General features: G+C 43.2%; 1 protein-coding gene across 1 annotated transcript in view; it reads right to left on the bottom strand.

The window, feature by feature from the left end:
- Nucleotides 1-20,497, bottom strand: part of LOC124777813 (monocyte to macrophage differentiation factor) — a 148,027-nt gene that overhangs the window by 110,744 nt on the left and 16,786 nt on the right. The window contains exon 2 of the mRNA XM_047253331.1: nt 17,995-18,107. Coding sequence (XP_047109287.1) covers nt 17,995-18,065 — 71 coding nt within the window. The 5' untranslated portion in view covers nt 18,066-18,107. The remainder of the gene's footprint in view (nt 1-17,994; nt 18,108-20,497) is intronic.

The raw sequence follows: 20,497 nt of genomic DNA, 5'->3' as shown, positions 1-20,497 counted from the left end.
AAATTGTGTGTCTCACTAGTATTTACATTGCTTTTATGAACTGTTTCCTGTTCCTGGGTGCGCAAGTAATCAAAAGAATTTTTACTGTCACGCCCTCCGGTTTCACTATTTGAAAAAATGTTTCCCAGTGAGAACTGAGAAATTGTCTCATCGAGTACCATAAAAGTGACATCATGATTAGTTACATTACCAGTGTCATCATTTATTGATAGTGGGATGCCATCCTTGTTGTTTTGAAAGTCATCGGCCTTTTTCACAAGTTAGCGCATTACCTTCAACTGTTGCCAAGCTCGGATTTCAACTGTTGCCAAGCTCGGATTTACGACATCTTGGGATATTGCATTTTGTAATGAATTTTCAATAATGGCCATTTCCTTTGACTCAATTGTGAATAATTTTTAACAAAATTATGAATAAAAATTTTTCAAAAATGAAATTTTGTCTGTACCGGTACTTTTCAATTAAAGCAGATTTAGCTCCATATTCACTAATGAACCTGATTATTATCTGACACAGTCTTATAGAAGGAAAAGAGAATATCTACTGCCAGAGAGACAGTGCCAAGCACAGTCATATAAGCACACAGTGTAGCAGCTTCCTATCTTTACCATTGAAAATCAGCATTCCTGGCTCATCTCGTTTGTAGGCAGAATTTAATTTGAATTTGCTCCTTCATTGTTTTTATCATTTCTAATCTTGTGGACATTTAACAAATACAATGAAAGTTTCAGTCATTTCTTGTAACAGCAATATGACTCATTTATCTCTAAACTCTTTTATGTCAACAATTGAAAGGTCTGTTCAAATTTCACTCGGCACGTCCTTTTAACAGTTGCAATTGAATAGTGATGTGAGAATGGAAATTGATTAATAACTGCTTGAATAATTGGAAAAATTGATTGGAAAGAATAGTTGAAAGAAATTTGAAGGTAATTTATGAATCTGTGTACAGTTCTGGGTGAACTTCAACTTATACCAATATCAATACACCTTTAATATCAATACATTCAAGGTCAATAAACATAATTTGCATTATGTACTGTTTCACATTAATTTCATTGAGTATAGTCTTGATTGTGACAATGTTAATTGCAGGAATGCTCCTCCGAATACTGTGTAAATTCTTCTTGTCTGCACTGAACCTGTTGATGCAGTATCTCAGTGGCAAGTGAAATGATGAACAGATAGGAGTTGACCTCTAAACTGTGTGAATAAATATTCCTTTTCCAATGATTTTTTATAATATTTTTAATGAATGGTTGAAATACACATTTTTAACAATGCTGTTATGACGAATCCATGTGCTACCACTTCTCGAAACAAAAGGGTGAAGATACAGAAATTAATAAATTGAAGAACATATTTATTACTTTGTTTCATACTGATATTTAATAATGTATCGAAACATTATCCTTGTCACAAAACAACTCATTAACTTACCGTTGTTGGTGTCTATAACTCATTCAGTTTACACATAGCTTACATATAAGAAAAGAAAAGAATGAAAGTGTAATGTGATTCAATACATTAGGAAGTAGTGGTCTACCTACATAGAGGTTAACTTGCCTGGTTAAGCCTTAAACGATTGAGGTGTATTAGGTACCTCTGAGGTTGCCCATGAATGACTATTTTGCTTCAATAGCCAACTGCCACATTGGCACATACCACATCTTTAAGTCAAGTGTGGATGTTCTCAGCAGAGGTTTGTGCCAGTCTCCTATACAGGTGGTGAAGCTTTGTGACACGATGCTCCACCACCACACCATGGTCACTGATGATTTTTTTTTTTTTTTTTTTTTTTTTGTGGCGCACAATTACAGTGGTCATTAGCACCCAGACTAAATTATGAATGCACAGCGAGGCACAATGTTAAAACAGCAACTAAAAAGGACAACACCATAAAAGGCACATTAACAGGCAAGGGTTTAAAAGAAAACAGCATAATCAAATGTCCTTAGACAGGTTTGTCAAGTGGATAAAATAAACATCGCAAGCAGCTGCTCCTGGGTCATCCGCCAAAATTTCATACAGAGTACATGGCAGGCCAAGATCAATGCGCAGTGTATTAAAATTCGGACAGGACGTTAAAATGTGGCGTACCGTCAGCAAATGCCCACATGGGCACAACGGCGCCGGCGCAGCCGTCAGCAGATGGCGGTGGCTGAACTGGCAGTGTCCAATCCGTAACCGGGCCAAAACGGTCTCCTCCCACTGAGAAGGGTGTGAAGAGGTCGTCCAAGCTGTGGGGAGAGGTTTCAAGGCCCGAAGATTGTTTTCAGTAAGTGTAGATCAATCGACAGGCCACAGCGATAAAATGCGCTGACAAATGACCCTGCTAAAATCAGAAGCTGTCCGAGGCTGGAGGACCGCAGCCTTGGCCGTGGCATCAGCAGCATCATTCCCAGGGATACCGACATGGCCAGGAACCCACATCAAGGTAACCGGAGAACCGTCGTCCACCCGCTGCTGAAGAGAGTGTTGGATCCGGTGCACGAAAGGGTGAGCCGGATACGGATCACTGAGGCTCTGGATGGCGTTCAGGGAATCAGAGCAGATGACGTAAGCAGAATGTTGGTGGTGGCGGATGTAAAGAACAGCCTGATAGAGGGCAAATAGCTCAGCTGTGAAGACCGAACAATGGTCATGGAGCCAGTATTTGAAACTGTGTGCCCCGACAATAAAAGAACACCCAACACCGTCATTGGTCTTAGAGCCATCTGTATAAATGAAGCTCGTATTAATGAACTTTGAACGAAGTTTGACAAACCACGAGCGGTATACCGAAACTGGGGTAACCTCCTTTGGGAGCGAGCTGAGGTCAAGGTGAACGCAAACCTGAGCCTGGAGCCAAGGTGGCGTTTGGCTCTCGCCCACTCTAAAGGTTGCAGGGAGTCGTCAAAAAAAGGAACGATAAGATGGGTGGTCGGGTATTGATAAGAGCCGACAGGCATACTGACAAAGCAGTAGATCGCACCGGTAGGTTAGTGGCAATTCACCGGCTTCAACATGAAGACTCTCAACGGAACTAGTATAGAACGTTCCGATCATAAGACATAACACCCAATGTTGTATAGAGTTTAGGCGGTGTAAGATGGACAGCTGTGCATTGGAGTATACAAAGCTCCCATAATCCAGCTTTGAGCGGATGATCAACCAATAGAGGTGAAGTAGGACGGTTCGATCCGCTCCGCACGACGTACCGCTGAGAAAACGGAAGACATTTAGGGAACAGGTACAACGGGCAGCCAAATATGACACATGTGGATACCAGCCAAGTTTCCTGTCAAATGTAAGACATAAAAATGGGAGAGCAACGGGACCGAAATGTAAGGACGGTGGGAGAAACTCTTTGTAGCGCCAGAAGTTGATACAGACCTTCTCCTTGGCAGAAAAACGGAAGCCACTGGTGACACTCCAGGAGTAAAAATGGTCAAGACAGCGCTGAAGACAGCGCTCCAGGAAACATGTATGCTGCGCGCTGCAGTAGATGGTAAAATCGTCCACAAAAAGGGAGCCTGATACATCAGCTGGGAGGCAAACCATTATTGGATTGATTGCTATGGCGAAGAGAGCGACACTCAGAACTGAGCCCTGTGGCACCCCATTCTCCTGGCGAAAGGCGTCGGACAGGACAGAACCCACATGTACCCTGAACTTTCGATCCATTAAAAATGCACGAATAAAAAGAGGGAGACGACCGCGAAGGCTGCAGAGCTTGCCGACGCTCATTAATTGCTTCAGCAACTTCTGCCGACCACCAAGGGACTGCCGGGAGCACCCTAAAGTGCGAGGGATCGCGTTTTCTGCCGCAGAAACAATTGTTGTAGCCACCTGCTCAATCATCACATTGATGTTATCATGTCATTGCATCTCCAAAAAATCCAGCAGCGTAAGTCAGAACACCGTCGGAAAAGGAATTCTGTTCAATATGGCCTCTGAGGACAAAGACAAAGTCAACATTACCATCAGCCATCAAGCTGTTGGTGTAAACCACTTCAGAGCCCTGGAACACTTCAAGAATCGAAAGGAAGTGATGGGGGTAGCCGCAGGGTTAACGGAGTCCTTAGGGCCATGCGAAAGGTAAAGGCGAAGCTTCAGCCTACAGCTACACCATGAATGGACCTCGAGGAAAGGTGGTGAAAGGAAGGACTAATTCAGACAGAAGTGATCACACGTGAACCGCAATCATTAGCCCTAACTTGTGTCGCCTATGCGGGAGGTGATTTATGGTTTGGTGACGCCCTCAGCATTGTGTTTGCTCGACCCATTGCACCATTGCATAGTTCGACTAGTGACAGGAGCTTTTAGAATGAGTCCAGTGACAAGCGTTCTGGTGGAGGCTGGAGTCCCTCCATTGAAGATCAGATGTGCACAGCTACTCGCCAGTTACATTGCACACATTCATAGCTCTCCTGAACATCGTAATTACTGTCTTCTTTTCCCAACCATGGCAGTTCACCTCCCAAGTAGGCAGCCCAAGTGGCAAGGATATGATGTCGCCAGGTCATGTCGTATGCTTTACATAGGTAAAAAATAAATAAATAAAATAAAATCAGCAATCAGGTGTTGGCGTCTGGAAAAGGCTGTTCGGATGGCAGACTCGAGGGACACAAGATTATCAGTGGCAGAGCGACCCTGTCGGAAGCCACCCTGACATGGAGCCAGTAGGCCATGTGACTCCACGACCCAACCCAACGGCCAACAAACCATATGTTCCAGCAGCTTACAAAGAATGTTGGTGAGGCTGATGGGCCAATAGCTATCCACATCAAGTGCGTTTTTACTGGGTTTAAGCACCAGAATGATGGTGCTCTCCCGCCATTGGGATGGAAAGGTGCCATCGCACCAAATGAGGTTGAAGATGATGAGGATATGTCGCTTGTAGTCAGATGAAAGATATTTAATCATCTGGCTGTGGATCTGATCAGGCCCTGGAGCTGTGTCGGGGCAATGTGCAAGGGCACAGAGGAGCTCCAAATTTGTAAATGGGGTGTTATAGGATTCACTGTGGTGTGTAGCGAATGAGAGGACTTTCCCTTACGGCCACCGTTTTAGGGGGCGAAAGGCTGGGGGTAATTCTCCGATGCAGAGGCTCAAACAAAGAGCTCGGCAATCACGTTTGCATTGGTAGATAGCATGCATTTATGGTAACACCGGGAACACCTGTTGGGGTCTTGTAACTGAGAAGACGTTTGATCTCTGCCCAGACTTGGGAAGGTGACATATGGCACCCAGTGGTCAAGACGTATTTCTCCCAACACTCCTGTGTCTGTCGTTTGATAAGTTGGTGAATGCGGGCACATAGACATTTAAAGGCTATGAGGTCCTCCAGGGAAGGGTGCCGGTTATGCCACTGTAGAGCTTGCTGACGCTCCTTAATTGCTTCAGCAACTTCCGGTGACCACCAAGGGACTGCCTTACGCCAGGGGCACCCTAAAGAGCGAAGGATCGCGTTTTCTGTCGCAGAAACAATTGTTGTAGCCACCTGCTCAACCATCAGATCAATGTTATCATGTGGGGGAGATTCAATGGTGACAGCAGAGGTGAAAGTTTCTCAATTCGCCTTGTTTAAAACCCATCTGGGTAGGCGTCTGTGGGCCTGACGCCGGGGCAGTGGCAGGAAGATGGAGAAGTGGTCACTAACACAGGTCGTCATGTGCTCTCCAGTGGATAGATGGGAGAAATCCTGGGCTGCAAATTGATCAATCAATGGCCAAGTAACTACCATGAGCCACACTGAAATGTGTGGCGGCCCCAGTATTTAAGAGGCAGAGGTCGAACTGAGACAGTAAAGTTTCGACATCTCTGCCTAGGCCAGTAAGCATGGTGCCACCCAACAAGGGGTTATGGGTGTCAAAATCTCCCAAAAGTAGGATAGGTTTATGGAGCTAATCAACCAATGCAGCTAATACATTCAGGGGTACTGCACCATCTGGAGGAAGATATACGTTGCAGACAGTTATTTCCTTCCGTCCTTATTCTGACAGCCACAGCTTCAAGAGGGATTTGAAGGGGCACAGCGTCACTACAGACAGAGTTTAGGACATAAACGTAAACTCCACCTGACACTTTATTATAGTCACTACGGTTCCTGTAACATCCCTTATAGCCCGCAGAGGGCAGGTGTCCACATTGCCGGTAACCAAGTTTCCTGGAGGGCAATGCAAATAGCAGGTGTAAACCTTAACAGTTGCCATAGCTCAGCCAGGCGGTGGAAAAAACCGCTGCAATTCTACTGGAGGACGATGTCATTGTGAGACTGGGAGCAACCATCGTGAGACTGGGAGCAACAGAGAGGGGATATGGCCCCCTACCATCAAGGGGGCAGGTGTAGTATTCCAGCTCTGAGAGGTGACTTAGACTGGCACAGCTGGTGGTGCCGGCACTGTTGTAGCAGCAGTGTAAGACAATGTCATATGTACAGGATGTAGGTGTTCAAATTTTCTCTTAGCCTCAGTGTAGGTCAGTCAGTCCAGGGTCTTGTACTCCATGATTTTCCTTTCTTTCTGGAGAATGCTGCAGTCTGAGCAAGACGAATGGTGATCTCCGCAGTTGACACAGATGGGAGGCGGGGCACATGGAGTATTGGGATGTGATGGGCATCTGCAATCTCTATTTGTGACACTGGAAGTACAGCGGGAAAACATATGGCCAAATTTCCAGCACTTACAGTACCGCATCGGAGTAGGGATCTAGGACTGTACATCACAGTGGTAGACCATCACCCTGACCTTCTCAGGCAATGTATCACCCTCGAAGGCCAAGATGAAGGCACCGGTGGCAACCTGATAATCCCTCGGACCCTGGTGGACATGCCGGACGAAATTTACATCTCACCACTCTAAACTGGCACGCGGCTCATTGTCAGATTGCAAAGGAAGATACCTGTGAGATATGATACCCTGGACCGTATTTAAGCTCTTATGGGGTGTGATGGTTACAGAAACATCCCCCAGCTTGTCACAAGCGAGTAACGTCCGTGACTGGGCAGAGGATGCTATTTTGATCAAGACTGACCCAGATCTAATTTTGGACAATCCCTCCACCTCCCCAAACTTGTCCTCTAAATGCTCAACAAAATACTGGGGCTTCATCGTGATGAAAGATTCCCCATCAGCTCTCGAACATTCAATGTACCGGGTCGAATAAGAGTACTTCTGAGAGTTGAATTTAGCTCTTGAATGCTTAGAGACTGCTGGTGCTTCACACCAGCAAGAGACGATGTACTACGCTTCATTGCGTGTAATCCGCCCTGATGACACCTACTCTGACCAGGGGTCCTCCCCACGGATGCCACCCAGCCTCAGCAAAGGCCACCTGGCAGGATGGTCATTGCCGGGAGTCGCAATGCCCTAGGAGGATGGGCATCTACCCCTTGGCATACGTGGGGAGTTAACGGCGCAGGCGTCAGCAGAGCAATCCCCGTGTTGTCAGGGGGCTACAACCAGCAGGGTACATGGCGGCCCCACCGCAACAGACTGGCTACCATGCTGGATACGAGGTACAAAGAAGTCCATGGTCATCGTTGGGGACAGAAAGTGACACTGCATACTGCATGATGGAAAATGCACCCAGGAAGGTGTCCTCGCCCAAGAGATGGAGAATGGGCGGGACTGCAATGCGACGACGAGAAAGTGGGCTAAAGATCTCAATGCACGATGGACACGATGCATAAAGAAAAGCGCTCTTCCCCAACTGGCTCGCTCTTTGGGAAAATTTAGAAAGATGGAGGTCAAACCCAACAGGGGACTATCACAAAGGCCAAAACATGTGAGACTCCTTTTAGTCACCTCTTACGACAGGCAGGAATACGTCGGGCCTATTCTTATGCCCGGACCCGCAGGAGGAGGGGGGGGGGGGGGAGGGGGGGGGGAGGGGGGGTGTTATTTTAGGGAGCAAAAACAACTAGGTTCATACTAAGCCCATGTCAGAAGCGTAGAACACAAAGACAAAGAGAGGAGTTAAAAAAGAGTACACGTTAAACTCAAATGACTGAAGCGAAGACAGCTAAAAACAGGGACATGGAGCACGGTGAATAAAATACACCATAGAGAAACAGAGGTCCTGAACTAAAAATTAAATGGCCTTCACCAAATTGCTACAATGGATAAAAAGTAAAATGTGGCCGACAGCCTGCTGTTCGCTAAAATGGCCAGTAACTCAAACGGCAAACACAAATGAGAATGTAAGGTTCTTTTTTTTTTTTTTTTTTTTTTAAAAAAAAAAAAAAAAAGGGACGTTCTGTAAGGAAATGGTGGACTTCAAAGGTTGAGTGCAGTGAGTACAAAGTGGTGGGGGAGCACCACTTAACAAATGGTGATGGCTATAAAGACAGTGCCCGATGTGCAACCTGGCTAAAATGATCTCCTCATGGCGATCGAGAGGGCTGAGAGGAGGTTGTCCGAGCCACTGGGAGAGGCTTAATAACCCGGAGCTTGTTCCTGTGAAGGGAGGGCCAGTCTTGGTGCCAAAGTGACACCACCTGCAGACTGACAGCAAGACAGAGATCATCAGAGGGAATGTAACAACTAGCAGGTTGAGGTGCGAGGGCTACAGCCTTTGCAGCAACTTCAGCAGCTTCGTTTCTTTTCAGACCGACATGAACAGGAACCCACATATATATCAAAGTGGCTCCATCAAGCATGAGCGTGTGACAGCTCTCCTGGACCCATTACACGAAGGGATGGACAGTGTACAGCACATAGAGGCCTTGATGGGCACAGAGAGTCAGAGCAGATGACGCAATTAAAAAGCCTAAGTCAGCAGATGTACTGCACGGCCTGATATAGGGTGAAAAGTTGTTCTGTAAATACTGAGCAGTGTTCCGCAAGCCGATACTGAAAAAACATTGCTGCCAATGGTGAAGGGACATACGACACCATGGTCAGTCCAAGAGCCATCAGTGTACACAAAGGTACCATCGTGAAGTTCTGTGCGAAAGTCGTGAAACTGAAGGCAACGGGGCGGGCTAGGTGGTGTTCTTAGAAAGCAAATGAAGGTCGAGGTGAATATGGGTTGCTGTATGAAGCCGAGGTGGTGAAGGGTTTACACCCACTGGGTAAGTGCAAGTAGCATGAAGTTAAGCTCCCAGAGCAAGAGCCGAAGGCGAACTACAGGAGGTAACAGAGAAGAGGGACGTGACCCATACTGGTGATCAAAGGAGTCATTGAAAAAGGAGGCATAGGATGGGTGGCCATGCATGGCAGACCAATGGCATGCATGTCTGCTGAGGAGTGGTCACAGTGGTAGGACAGCAGTAGTTTGGCAACTCCTGCATGCAGACACTCAGCCAGGCTAGTGTAAAAGGCACCAGTGGTCGAATGGATGCCATGATAGTGGTTAGTATTAAGATGGTATAAGAGGAATGGATGTGCAGATTTGTAAATGAAATACCCATAGTCTACTTTCTTACGGACAAGTGACCGGTACAAATGAAGGAGTGTGGCATGATCTGCTCCCCAGGAAGTACCACTGAGGATACGTAGGACACTGAGGGACCGCATACAGTGGGCTCCCAGGTAAGACACATGGGAGGTCCAAGAAAGTTTCCTACCGTGCATGAGACCCAGGAATTTCATAGTCTGAAAAGACAGAAGAGCAACAGGGCCAAGATGTAAAGGTGGCGGAAGAAACCAACTGTGCAGCCAGAAATTCACACACAAAGTTTTGTCAGTGGGAAAACAAATGCCACTGTCAATGTTCCATGAGTAAAGATGATCAAGACATCACTGAAGATGCCGCTCAATGAGACAGGTCAATGGAGAACTACAATAGATGCCAAAATTGTCAACAAAAAGAGACCCCGAGACGCCCAGCGGGAGACAGGCCATTATACAGTTAATGGCGATGGCGAAGAGGACGATGCTCAGGACGGAACATTGAGGCACACTGTTTTCCTGGATCAACGTGTCTGACAAGGCAGAACCCACACATACCTTGAAAACTCAATCTTTTACAAATTCCTGAAGGAAATGGGGCAGGTGGCCATGGAAGTCCCACGTGTAGAGAGTACCGAGGATAAAACAGTCCTCCAGCAGATGTCATAAGCTTTCTCCAAATCAAAAAACATGGCCACAGTCTGGGCTTTTCAGAGAAAGCTGTTCATGATATGGGTGGATAAAGTGACGAGATGGTCAACTGCAGAATGGCCTGCTCAAAATCCACACTGTGCAGTGATTAGTAAATGGTGAGACTCGAGCCACCATACCAACTGGGTGTGAATCAGATGTTCCATCAACTTACACACACAGATGGTGAGAGAAATGGGGTGGCAGCTAGAAGGAAGGTGTTCATCCTTACTGGGCTTAGGTATGGGTATGACAGTGGCTTCACACCAGCATCTGGGAAATGTGCCCTCTGCCCAGATGCAGTTGTATGTATGAAGGAGAAAGTACTTGCCCGCAAGATAAAAGTGCTGCAACATCTGAATGTGAACATTGTCTGACTGTGGGGTGGAGGATCAGGATGAAGTGAGAGCATGATCTAGCTCCCGCATAGTAAAGGCGGCATTCAAGCATGCACAATTCTGAGCCTCCTCCGCTCATTTCCGATGGAGGAAGACAGGGTGATAGTGGGAGGAGCTCGAAATGTCTACAAAATGACAGCCCAAGGAGCTGGAGATAGCAATAGGATCCCCTATGACATTGTCTGCTGCTGACAGCCCAGTATGAGCAGCACGATTTCCCCATGAGATGGAATGCCGTCCTTGGGAGGAAGGTCAAAATGGACTGGGAAGAAATGTGAGAGCTCAAAGTGATCATATGATGCAATTTTGTTTCCTGTCACCAGAAAACAAGCAGGTGCTGGGATACTACGAGTAGCAAAAATACTCTGTTTGATTGAAGGCCATGAACATTCCATTGAAGGAGAGCCATAACGAAGAAATGGTAGGAGGGAAAAATGAAGGGGTGTCACCTCGGCGGCTGCCGAATGCCAGACTTCACAGACCCACTGCTACAGGACACAGAGGCTGGAGGATCCTACTCCATGAGATCTACAGAGGCATCACCACTCTCCCCCTATCTATCTGCAGAGATTATCGTGTGGCGACACTATCAAAGAGGATCTCCGAATTGGCAAAGAAGAAGACTATTTGCTTTTGTCTGTCTTCTTCGAGCCTTTCCAGTTGACAGAGGAAGACTCAGATGTGTGTTGGCTGGAAAAACATAGGAATTCTTCGCGGGAGTATTCCTTCTGTCCCACCGGTTGTGCAGCAGGTGACTTCACCCTGGGAGGCAAATATTTGGCGTCTTGTTGCACAGGTGGACGAGGAGATAATGATGCTATCATGACACTGGGCATTTTCACAACCTCAGTACTGAATTTGACATCACATGTCTGCGTAGCCCTCTCCTTCATTGGGCAAGATGTAGCAATAACGGTATTGTAAATGCCAGATGGTAGAACCCACGATTTGCAACTAGCCAAAAACTTGTGAGCGACTGGGTAAGGCATTTTTTGCTTTATCTGGATCTCCTGGACAGCCCACTCATCGAGATACATAGGACAATCTTGGTAGGAGGCGACATGGTCGCCATTACAGTTGATTCAGCGGGGAGGAGGTGGACAATCACCCTTGTACGCATTCCTACCACAGGTTATACATTTTACTGGATGTTGACAAGACATTTAAGTGTGGTTGGAATTATGATACAGGTAGCCGTGCATAAGGTCCAAAATGTATGGTCATACTGTGATAACTTCAAAGTCTACTTTAATCTTGGATGGAAGCACCACTCTATCACAGGTGAGAAAAAGAATGTGTGTGAGCACTGATGATGCATCTACCTTCTTCATCACCCAATGGACGGCAATGACACCCTGATCAGAGAGGTACGTTTGGATTTCTGCCTTGGTCAGACCATCAAGCAGCCTAGTGGAAATAACACCACAGGAAGAATTCAGAGTTCTATGGGCCTCGACACGAACAGAATAGCTGTGGAAAAGCAAAGCGGCAAACACTTGTTCTGTTTGAGAATCAGTAGTAGTCTCCAAAAGGAAAGTGCATTGCATAAACGAGAGCAGGATTTCACAGGGCCAGCAACTGCACCAACATCTTTCTGAATTAGAAATGGATTTACCGTTGCAAAGGACTGACCGTCTTCAGGACAAGGAACCACGGTTCAGCTGGAAGGGTCTTCAAATTGGGAGCTTCATTCCATTTACATTTGGTAGAAGTGGACTGCAAAGATGATGATTGACTCATTGTGAGAAAATCCCCCACAATTGCCATTGTCTCCAATGGCGCGGTCCTTCCAACTGCCTTAGGTGATTGTTTACACCTCAGGTCATACCTTCTGACCTTCACGAGTGCACAGGGAGGAAAAACAAAAGGAGAAGCCTCAAATGCTTAAGTGGAGGAAGGATAGGAGAAGATGAACCAAGAAAGGGGAAAAAAAAAAGTGGTGAGACTGTTCTTATGTCAGCTGCAGAAAATGTGTAACATTCCCAAAAACGTTCTCCAAGGGAGGGGAAAATGAACAGCAAGAGAATAGACATGCAGCACAGAAGGGAAAACATGCAGCAAAGGCTGGGGCCCCTTGGTAGCCAAGCACGAACCTGCCAAAGACCAATGAGCCCCCTGGGAGGGGACCTCTGAGGATGCTGCTGCGCAGAGAGAGAGGGTGTATATTCTTCAGCCTCTTCCATTCGTCATTGCAGATTGCAGCCAGATCTCGCTAACATCTACAGTATCAAAAAGCACTGCCAACTTTGATATGGCACCACAATCTCTGGATGATACCACAATCCTCACAGTAGTTTATACGTTTTGGAGGGAATGTACAAGATGCATCTGATTTGCACACTTGGCCTCCACAATTCTGACACATAGCCCTCCCATTACATACAACAGTGGTATGAGTGAATCTTTCGCATTTACAGCATCACATTGGATTGGGCAAAAATGTTCGAACCTAAAAGCAGACATAGCCTGCAAGAATAGGTAATAATGGAGTGTTTAAGATCTGAATAAAGGTTGCAGTTTTCTCCAATGTCCCATTGACTCTCCTTGTACAGTTCCGGATTTCCATGACACAAATGTTTTCCCATTCCTCACGTAATTCCTCGGGGTCCAGCTACATTACATTCTGTAAGAAGTTAAGGGTGGTATGCAATTGACCCACCTAAAGCCCTGCATCCCAGAAACTTAGATACTTGGCATGACTTGGCAGTTGCAACTAGAAGTGTTTCATCACGAACTCATTTAACGCCTTTTAATGACCCACAAATACCCTCCAACTTCTTGTGAATACAGAAAGGGATGATCTCAAAAGTTCCCTCTGCTCTCTTGATTACAACAAAAGGGTTACGGCAAACCAGTGCCCTGTTACTATAGTTCTGAGATTACTTCTTGGGTGAACTGAACAACTCTCTTTGTTGGGTGGGTGCATGTACTATCTAACGATATACCTGTCCCATCAGGAGGAGGTTTGAATTAAGGTGACAGAGCCCCATGTGCCTGAGCAAGCTTTATACAACTGAAAGGTGGTAAGATGGCTCAGATGTTTCCCACTACAGCACCTACTCCCTTCTCCAAAATACACAATGTTCCACCACTGTAACTAACAATGGTCCCTGAAATATGCCCAGAGTTTACAGCAGAAGAGGTCTAGTGGCACTGGCCAGTCTGCAGCTCAGGAAGTCTAAGTCACCACACCTGTGGCCAATCACTGATAGCAGAGATCCTTGGGAAAATGCAAGCTCCTTCCTTCCCCAAGTTGTGGGATGTTCTTTGTCGGGCACCTCAGCTGAAGCTTGTCTGACTTGGGTGGCCCAGGCAGTAGCTAGATTACTGTCAGCATAGCCCTCAGCATCGTGCATACAACAGGGTGGTGTCCCCTGGGAGAGATCATCGGGTTTGTCGTAAGCCGAGAAATGAATAAACATGGGACACATGATATTTCACATATTAATAGAAAGAAGATGTACTCACAAATTGATGAAAGACAAATACAGTACACGAACATAAAAGACACACACCAACAGCTTAAAGAATCAATACTATGTATTGTATCAAACAGTACTTGACTGCACCACGTATAAGTGCGTACTGATGGTAACAAAGTTGCAGGTGAGGAAGTAAATTCCTCATCTGCTACCAGATGGCACACCAAACACTGGAAAAGCACACTCTACTTTCAAAGAAGTACGAGTTTAAGCATAAGTAAAATATAAATATATTTCACATGTGTTTTTCATGCTTCAGTAAACAGTAAATGACACGTCTGTATCAATTAACTCATATACACATGAAACTGTAACAAACAAGGATGTGGAAATGACAAATGCTTCAAATGTGGGAATTCAACAAGTAAGCAGCATGTCAGAGCTGGACGAAAATTTGTTGAGTATGGAGATTCTCTACGGGACATCTCCGGACATTTGATCCAAAAAGTTCCACAAATGTCAAATTCTGTAAATCAGACCACAGCAGCTGATACTTAGTGACCAGTTTTAGGACAAAGAACTAGACTGTGAAGATGTAAACTTGCTGCACTCAAGCAGTCTGGAGGCTCCAAGTGCAGCCCCTGGAGGCTCTAGGTCTGGAGAAGACCTTCATCTTCACCTCCCCCCAACAGCAGCAGTGGTGGTGGCAGTGGCAACAGCAGCAGCAGCACTGGCAATGGCAGCAGCAGCAGTACTTATGCCTTCTCGACTACTCGACCAGACGTCACCAGAACTGAGCAACTCCAGCACTGGGACCTCCTCCAAGGTCAGCTCCACATTCAACTCTCCCACATAAGTGAGCATAAACTCAGTTTTACCTGTTCTTAGATCCCACTTTAAGTTACATATTCCTGATCAACCAGTCAAACTAATACTTAATAACCCTTCTTGCCCTAATTATAAGATCAAGAGTGAATGTGATTAAATTCTTTAAAAGTCTATTCATAAAAGAAATCTTACAATATTAAGAACAGATTAGGAAATGAGACACTTCAAGTAGTACAGGAGTTTTGCCGTTTGGGGAACAAAATAAATGACGATGGACAAAGTAGAGAGGATACAAAATGTAGACTGGCAATGGCAAGAAAAGCATTTCTGAAAGAGAAATTCGTCAAAATCAAATATAGATTTAAGTGTTAGGGAATCTTTCATGAAGGTATTCGTCTGGAGCATACGGATGTAAAATACAGACAATAAACAGGAGATAAAAGAGAACAGAAGCTTTAGAAATGTGGTACTACAGAAGAATGCTGAAGATTAAATGGGTCAATCGTGTAAATAACGGGGAAGTACTGAACAGAATTGGGGAGACAAGAAATCTGTGACAACTTGATCAAAAGAAGGAATCAGTTGATAGGACACGTTCTGTAACTTCAGGGGATCACTAATTTAGTACTGGAGTAAAATGTGTGTGTGGGTGGGGGGGATTAAAAATTGTAGAGACAGACCAAGAGATGAATACAGCAAGCAGGTTCAGAAAGATGTAGGTTGCAGTAGTTTTTCGGAAATGAAGAGGCTCGCACAGGGTCGGGTAGCACAGAGAGCAGCATCAAACCAATCTTTGGATTGAAGACCACAGGAACAATAATACTAAGAACAGCTATGGGTTTACTTCTATGATTTGAAAGAGCAATGTTCAGAAGAATTACATTAGCTTCATTTGATAATATCACAAATCTTCGCACAAACAGCTTGGTAAAAGAAACAATGGATGTTGTAAGAAATAATCACGTTGCTCACAAAAAGATTAATTTGGAAGAAACTGTGGACTTTTGGAAATTTTAGAATTATCTTTATCTTTCACTATTTTCAGTTTAATACTAAGATCTACTTTCAGAACATGGGTTTGACTATGGACAACAGCTTGCAAACATATTTGTGAGAGTAATATTTCAGAACAGATGCATGCCAATATCTTTGTGAATGATTTGGAAAAGGAATTTGTAACTTAAATCCAGATCTTTTCCAGAATATTATTTTTTTTTATCATAAATGTGTTGATGATATAATTCTATAAAAAGCATAATTGATAATGACAATGATGTAGTTCAGAAATATAACAAAAATTAAATTCACGGTAGAGTCAGAAAAGGGTGGAAGTATCAGGTTGTTGGACCTATCATTCAAGAAAAGTAATGGGACACTGGTCACTGACAATTCCCATAAACAAACCACTGTTGATATCATCATTAGTTCTGACTTGTGTCATTGGAATTCCCATAAGTAGGCTTATTTTGCGTCAATATTAACAATATCCTCAAATTGCCTCTAGGGTAATAGGCAATCGAATGTGAGTTGTGCACTGTTTCACAGGTAGTGATATTTAACTGTTTTAGAAGGTGTAGGACATTGGGGACATTAAAGAGAAAAAGAAAAGGCATAACAACCAAACACAACCAAAACAAAGTTTATCTCATATTATGACCACATTGCAAGTTGTTAAAAAAGTTAATTTAAAAGTCAAATTCTGTACTGATAGTATTCTACACAATAGATTGCACATTCTACAAAAATAATGACATAAACAAATTCAGAGATCTGTAATATATAAACTAAGTGCAGGGACTGTGACAAGTTTTACACATGCCCGACTGGCAGGAATTTTGTAACAAGTTATAGGGAACATAAATACAAGAGTGCATTGTGAAACCATTTAAATTCCAAGAAGCATAACCTTGACCCCTTATGGAAGGCCTTGAAATCCTGTATAATGCACCTGCAATAATTTAGAGGAACTTGAGATACATTCTCACAAAAAAAGATATGGTCAGAATGGGTCATAAATGAGCAAACAGATTTTAGAAAGAATTGATTCTTTGACATTTTCTAAAGCAAGTTATAATGCCCAACTGCTCCATCGAACATCCAATCCCTCATTACTTTCCCATTACTTCCACAGAAAGTTATGGTACGGTTGGCCTCCATTCATGCACCCATGAATTTGTCATTGAAGACATTATATTTTGCCTATAGTCCTTTTATTGTTCTTCTAAATGCCACAATTTCCCTCATCTTAATCTAAATTTGTTTTCCATATTATGCCATTTTAATATACCGTACTATTTTATTTTTTATCTTGGATGTTATATTTTAAGTCTTTCGTCTTACTTTTACATGACAACAAAGATATTTTTAAATAGTTGAATCTCTTACTCTAACCATCTTCATCTAAGTTGTAACTGCTCTACTACCACATCCACCTACCATCCCCCCCCCCCCCAATCCACCCCACCCCCCCTTCCATCCACTTGGGGTCCACAGTAGGTCCATACACGTTTACATGAACTGATCCATATAGATGATTTCTTTATTGCTTACTAAAATAAAGGAACACAAATGAAAAATGTATTTTTAATGTAATTTATGTTTTACTTATGCTGAAACTTGTTACATTACTTTTAAAGTAGAGTCTGCTTTTCTTTTGTTGGAAGCACAATCTGGTGTCGGGTGAAAAATTTATTTCCTCATATATCATTTTGTTGCTGCCAGTGTGTTCTCAAATATGATATGTCATGTGCTACTTGTCATAATATGTAGAACTAATTCTTTAAGCTATTGATATGTACTTTCATATTTGTATGCTGCATTTGTGAGCACATCATCTTTCTAGTAATACGTGAAATAAAGTGTATCTCATGTTTATACCTTTTTTGTTTTACAGCAGATGTGATGATAGCAGTCTGCCGAAATGCGTAAACAGGGAGGAGGAAAGTGCAATCTAGACAGAAAATTCTGTGAATTACTTATATTTGCTTTGCCAGTATAATGAAGTCCATGGTGAGGCACTCTCAGATTGGAAACATGGGGTCACCAGGCCTGAACTCAATCATATATACCCTAGCTCTTCAAGTATCTTGTGATTTAGCGAGACCCAGGAGGCACATTCCAATAGCCATGAAGAAATAGTAATCAAATTGGAAAGACCAAATCCTCTGAGATGTTCTGGTGTATTTTAATCTTTGTTAATTTTAAATAGGTTGGCCAGTTCTACAATTGTAGTGCACCTATGTAGAACAAAAATTAACAGTAAAAAAGAAAAGAACTTACTTTTGCACCCATGAAAAGTTAAATACATTGTTCACAGCCATCCAAATGTGTTGAAGCTTGTATGGAGCCATTGTAAAAATTCTGCTCAGCAGGCATGACCGGCATCTGGAACACTGTTATATTTAGATTAGATTAGATTAGATTAGATTTATTTTTGCAGCTGATAAACAACGAAGTTGGAAAAAGACTATAATATAAGTAAAATTTTGAAATTACTGCCACCCCATATTATGAAGTACTGAGAAAAGCTACACTTCAGGTCATAAGCTTAAAAACTATGATAGATTATGTAACTGAGAAAAATGTTAGCAAGTACCTTCACAAAGAGCCATGATGGGATGCAAAGAAATACAAGCTTACTATTTACTAATAAATAAAGGCACTCCATGTCATGGCTCCAATTGCAGAAATTCATCTCTAAGAGAATGATATCCATATTTTGTAACAATAGTGTTGCAAATACTGATATAATTTATAACAAATAATAATGTTTGCACACAATGTAACTGTATATACCACTGATTAATAAGTGTTTGTACAATGAAATTTTGAGTTAATGGAGACAGAAGTGAGAGGATGAAAGCAGGTACCAGCTAACAGTTTATTCCCCTCAAAAAACACATAGTGGCCCGCCAAGAAATTTAATCTGTCAATCCTTGCAGACATAACAGCATAATCAGTGTCCCATGAGCTCACACAACTTTTGTAATTTGAGTGTAATGAAGAACTGTATGTTACAATCTCTCCAGTCCTCATTGGTCAAATGACAAGTTCCTCCTGTGTCCCTACACATGATTCCTCTACAATGACTTCCATGTCTTATATTGCATTCTCAACTTCTGACGGTGGACATAACATACCCAAAACTGTCCAATGAAAAACTTCATAAGCAGCTAAACATCAATGCTTCCATCTTCATCAACAAAGACAAAACACTACATTGTGCAAATATTCATTAATCACTGACACCGTACAGTTGTTGTATAACCAACTGACATAGGTCATTCTTCTTAAGACAGTGGGTTCAGATTCAGGAGAACACAGGTTCACACAACATTTAATCACTCTGATTTAGTTTTTCTTAAACCACTTCAGACAAATTTCGGGACTGGTTGTTCAACAAGGCCATGACTAACCATGTGGCCTGTACTCTTCTCATATGTTTATTTATGTGTCTGGAAAAGATACACAGTGAATTCACTTTGCATTTTTTTATGCATTATGTATGACAGATGTATGTAATATGGATCAAAATACTCATTGAAAATGTGTCCATTACCTACCATAGAGTTATTAATTTAGTTTTTACTGCAAAAAGGGCATCATGCTCAGCAAGCTGCGTTACATGTAGTGTCAACTCATACTTCAAACTAAACTGCATGTCAATATGTTACCACAAATTTTATTTCACATTCATTGGCTCTGTCAACTAACAACCACATTAACACCTTCCAATCTTAGACCTAAGCTATAGATCATTTGTCACAAAAGGCATATCTGCCATTATATAAGGAGACAAAGAGTTTTGTGTTGTCAATAGAGAGGTAGTAACACCAGAATAGTTTGGCCAGGAGATCACAGTGACCTCGAAAATGGTCTAGTCATTGGATGTCACCTGAGTAATAAATCCATCAGAGACATTTCAACACTTTTAAAGCTGCACAAGTTAACTGTTGGTTATGCGAATGTGAAGTGGAAAAGCAAAGCAACAACAATAGTTAAACCAATATTGTGCAGAACTCGTATACTGATGGACAGGGACCATCAAGCGTTGTGGAGGGTGTGTGTCAACAATCATATTAAATCAGTGGAAGGAATCATTCATGAGTTCCAAAGTGCTGCCAGCAGTCCAACTAGCACAATGACTGTGTGTATGGAGTTAAAAAGACTGGAGTACAACGGGCAGCTTCTCAAAAGCCACACATGTATAAAGTCTATACTAAGCAATCAATGAGGTGGTGTCAATTGACAGCAGATGACTGGAAATGAGTGATTTGGAGTGATAAATCATCTAATACCCTGTAGCAAATTGATAGAAGGGTTTGGGTTTGACAGTGTCTGGAGAACTTTACCGCCCATCACGTGTAGTGTTAACAGTGAAGTACAACGAATGTGGTTTTACTGTAAGGGGGTGGTTTTCATGGTTAGGGTGTGGTCCTCTTACTGTACTTACTATGCTCAATGTAGAAGGACATGATTACATTTTACAGCAATGTGTACTGCCTACAGCACAGGAGCAGTTCAGAGACAATGACTATATCACCCTGACAATGCAGGCTGTCATGAACCAGTATGTATCAGGTGATGGTTTGTGGACAATAATGTTCCTGAAATGGATTGGCCTGTCCAAATGTCTGTACATAACCCAATGGAACACCTCTGAGATAAATTACACAGACATTCAGACTTCTCATTAAAAGTGTTCCCAGCAGAGTTCAGTCATAAAGGGGAACACACCCCTTATTAATGACCACAAACAGATGTCCAGATACTTTCTATCAGA

Source organism: Schistocerca piceifrons, chromosome 2 (assembly GCF_021461385.2).
Source record: "Schistocerca piceifrons isolate TAMUIC-IGC-003096 chromosome 2, iqSchPice1.1, whole genome shotgun sequence".
Lineage (NCBI taxonomy): Eukaryota > Metazoa > Arthropoda > Insecta > Orthoptera > Acrididae > Schistocerca > Schistocerca piceifrons.
The sequence above is the reverse complement of the archived record's forward strand: the minus strand, read 5'-3'. Positions and strand labels throughout refer to the sequence as shown.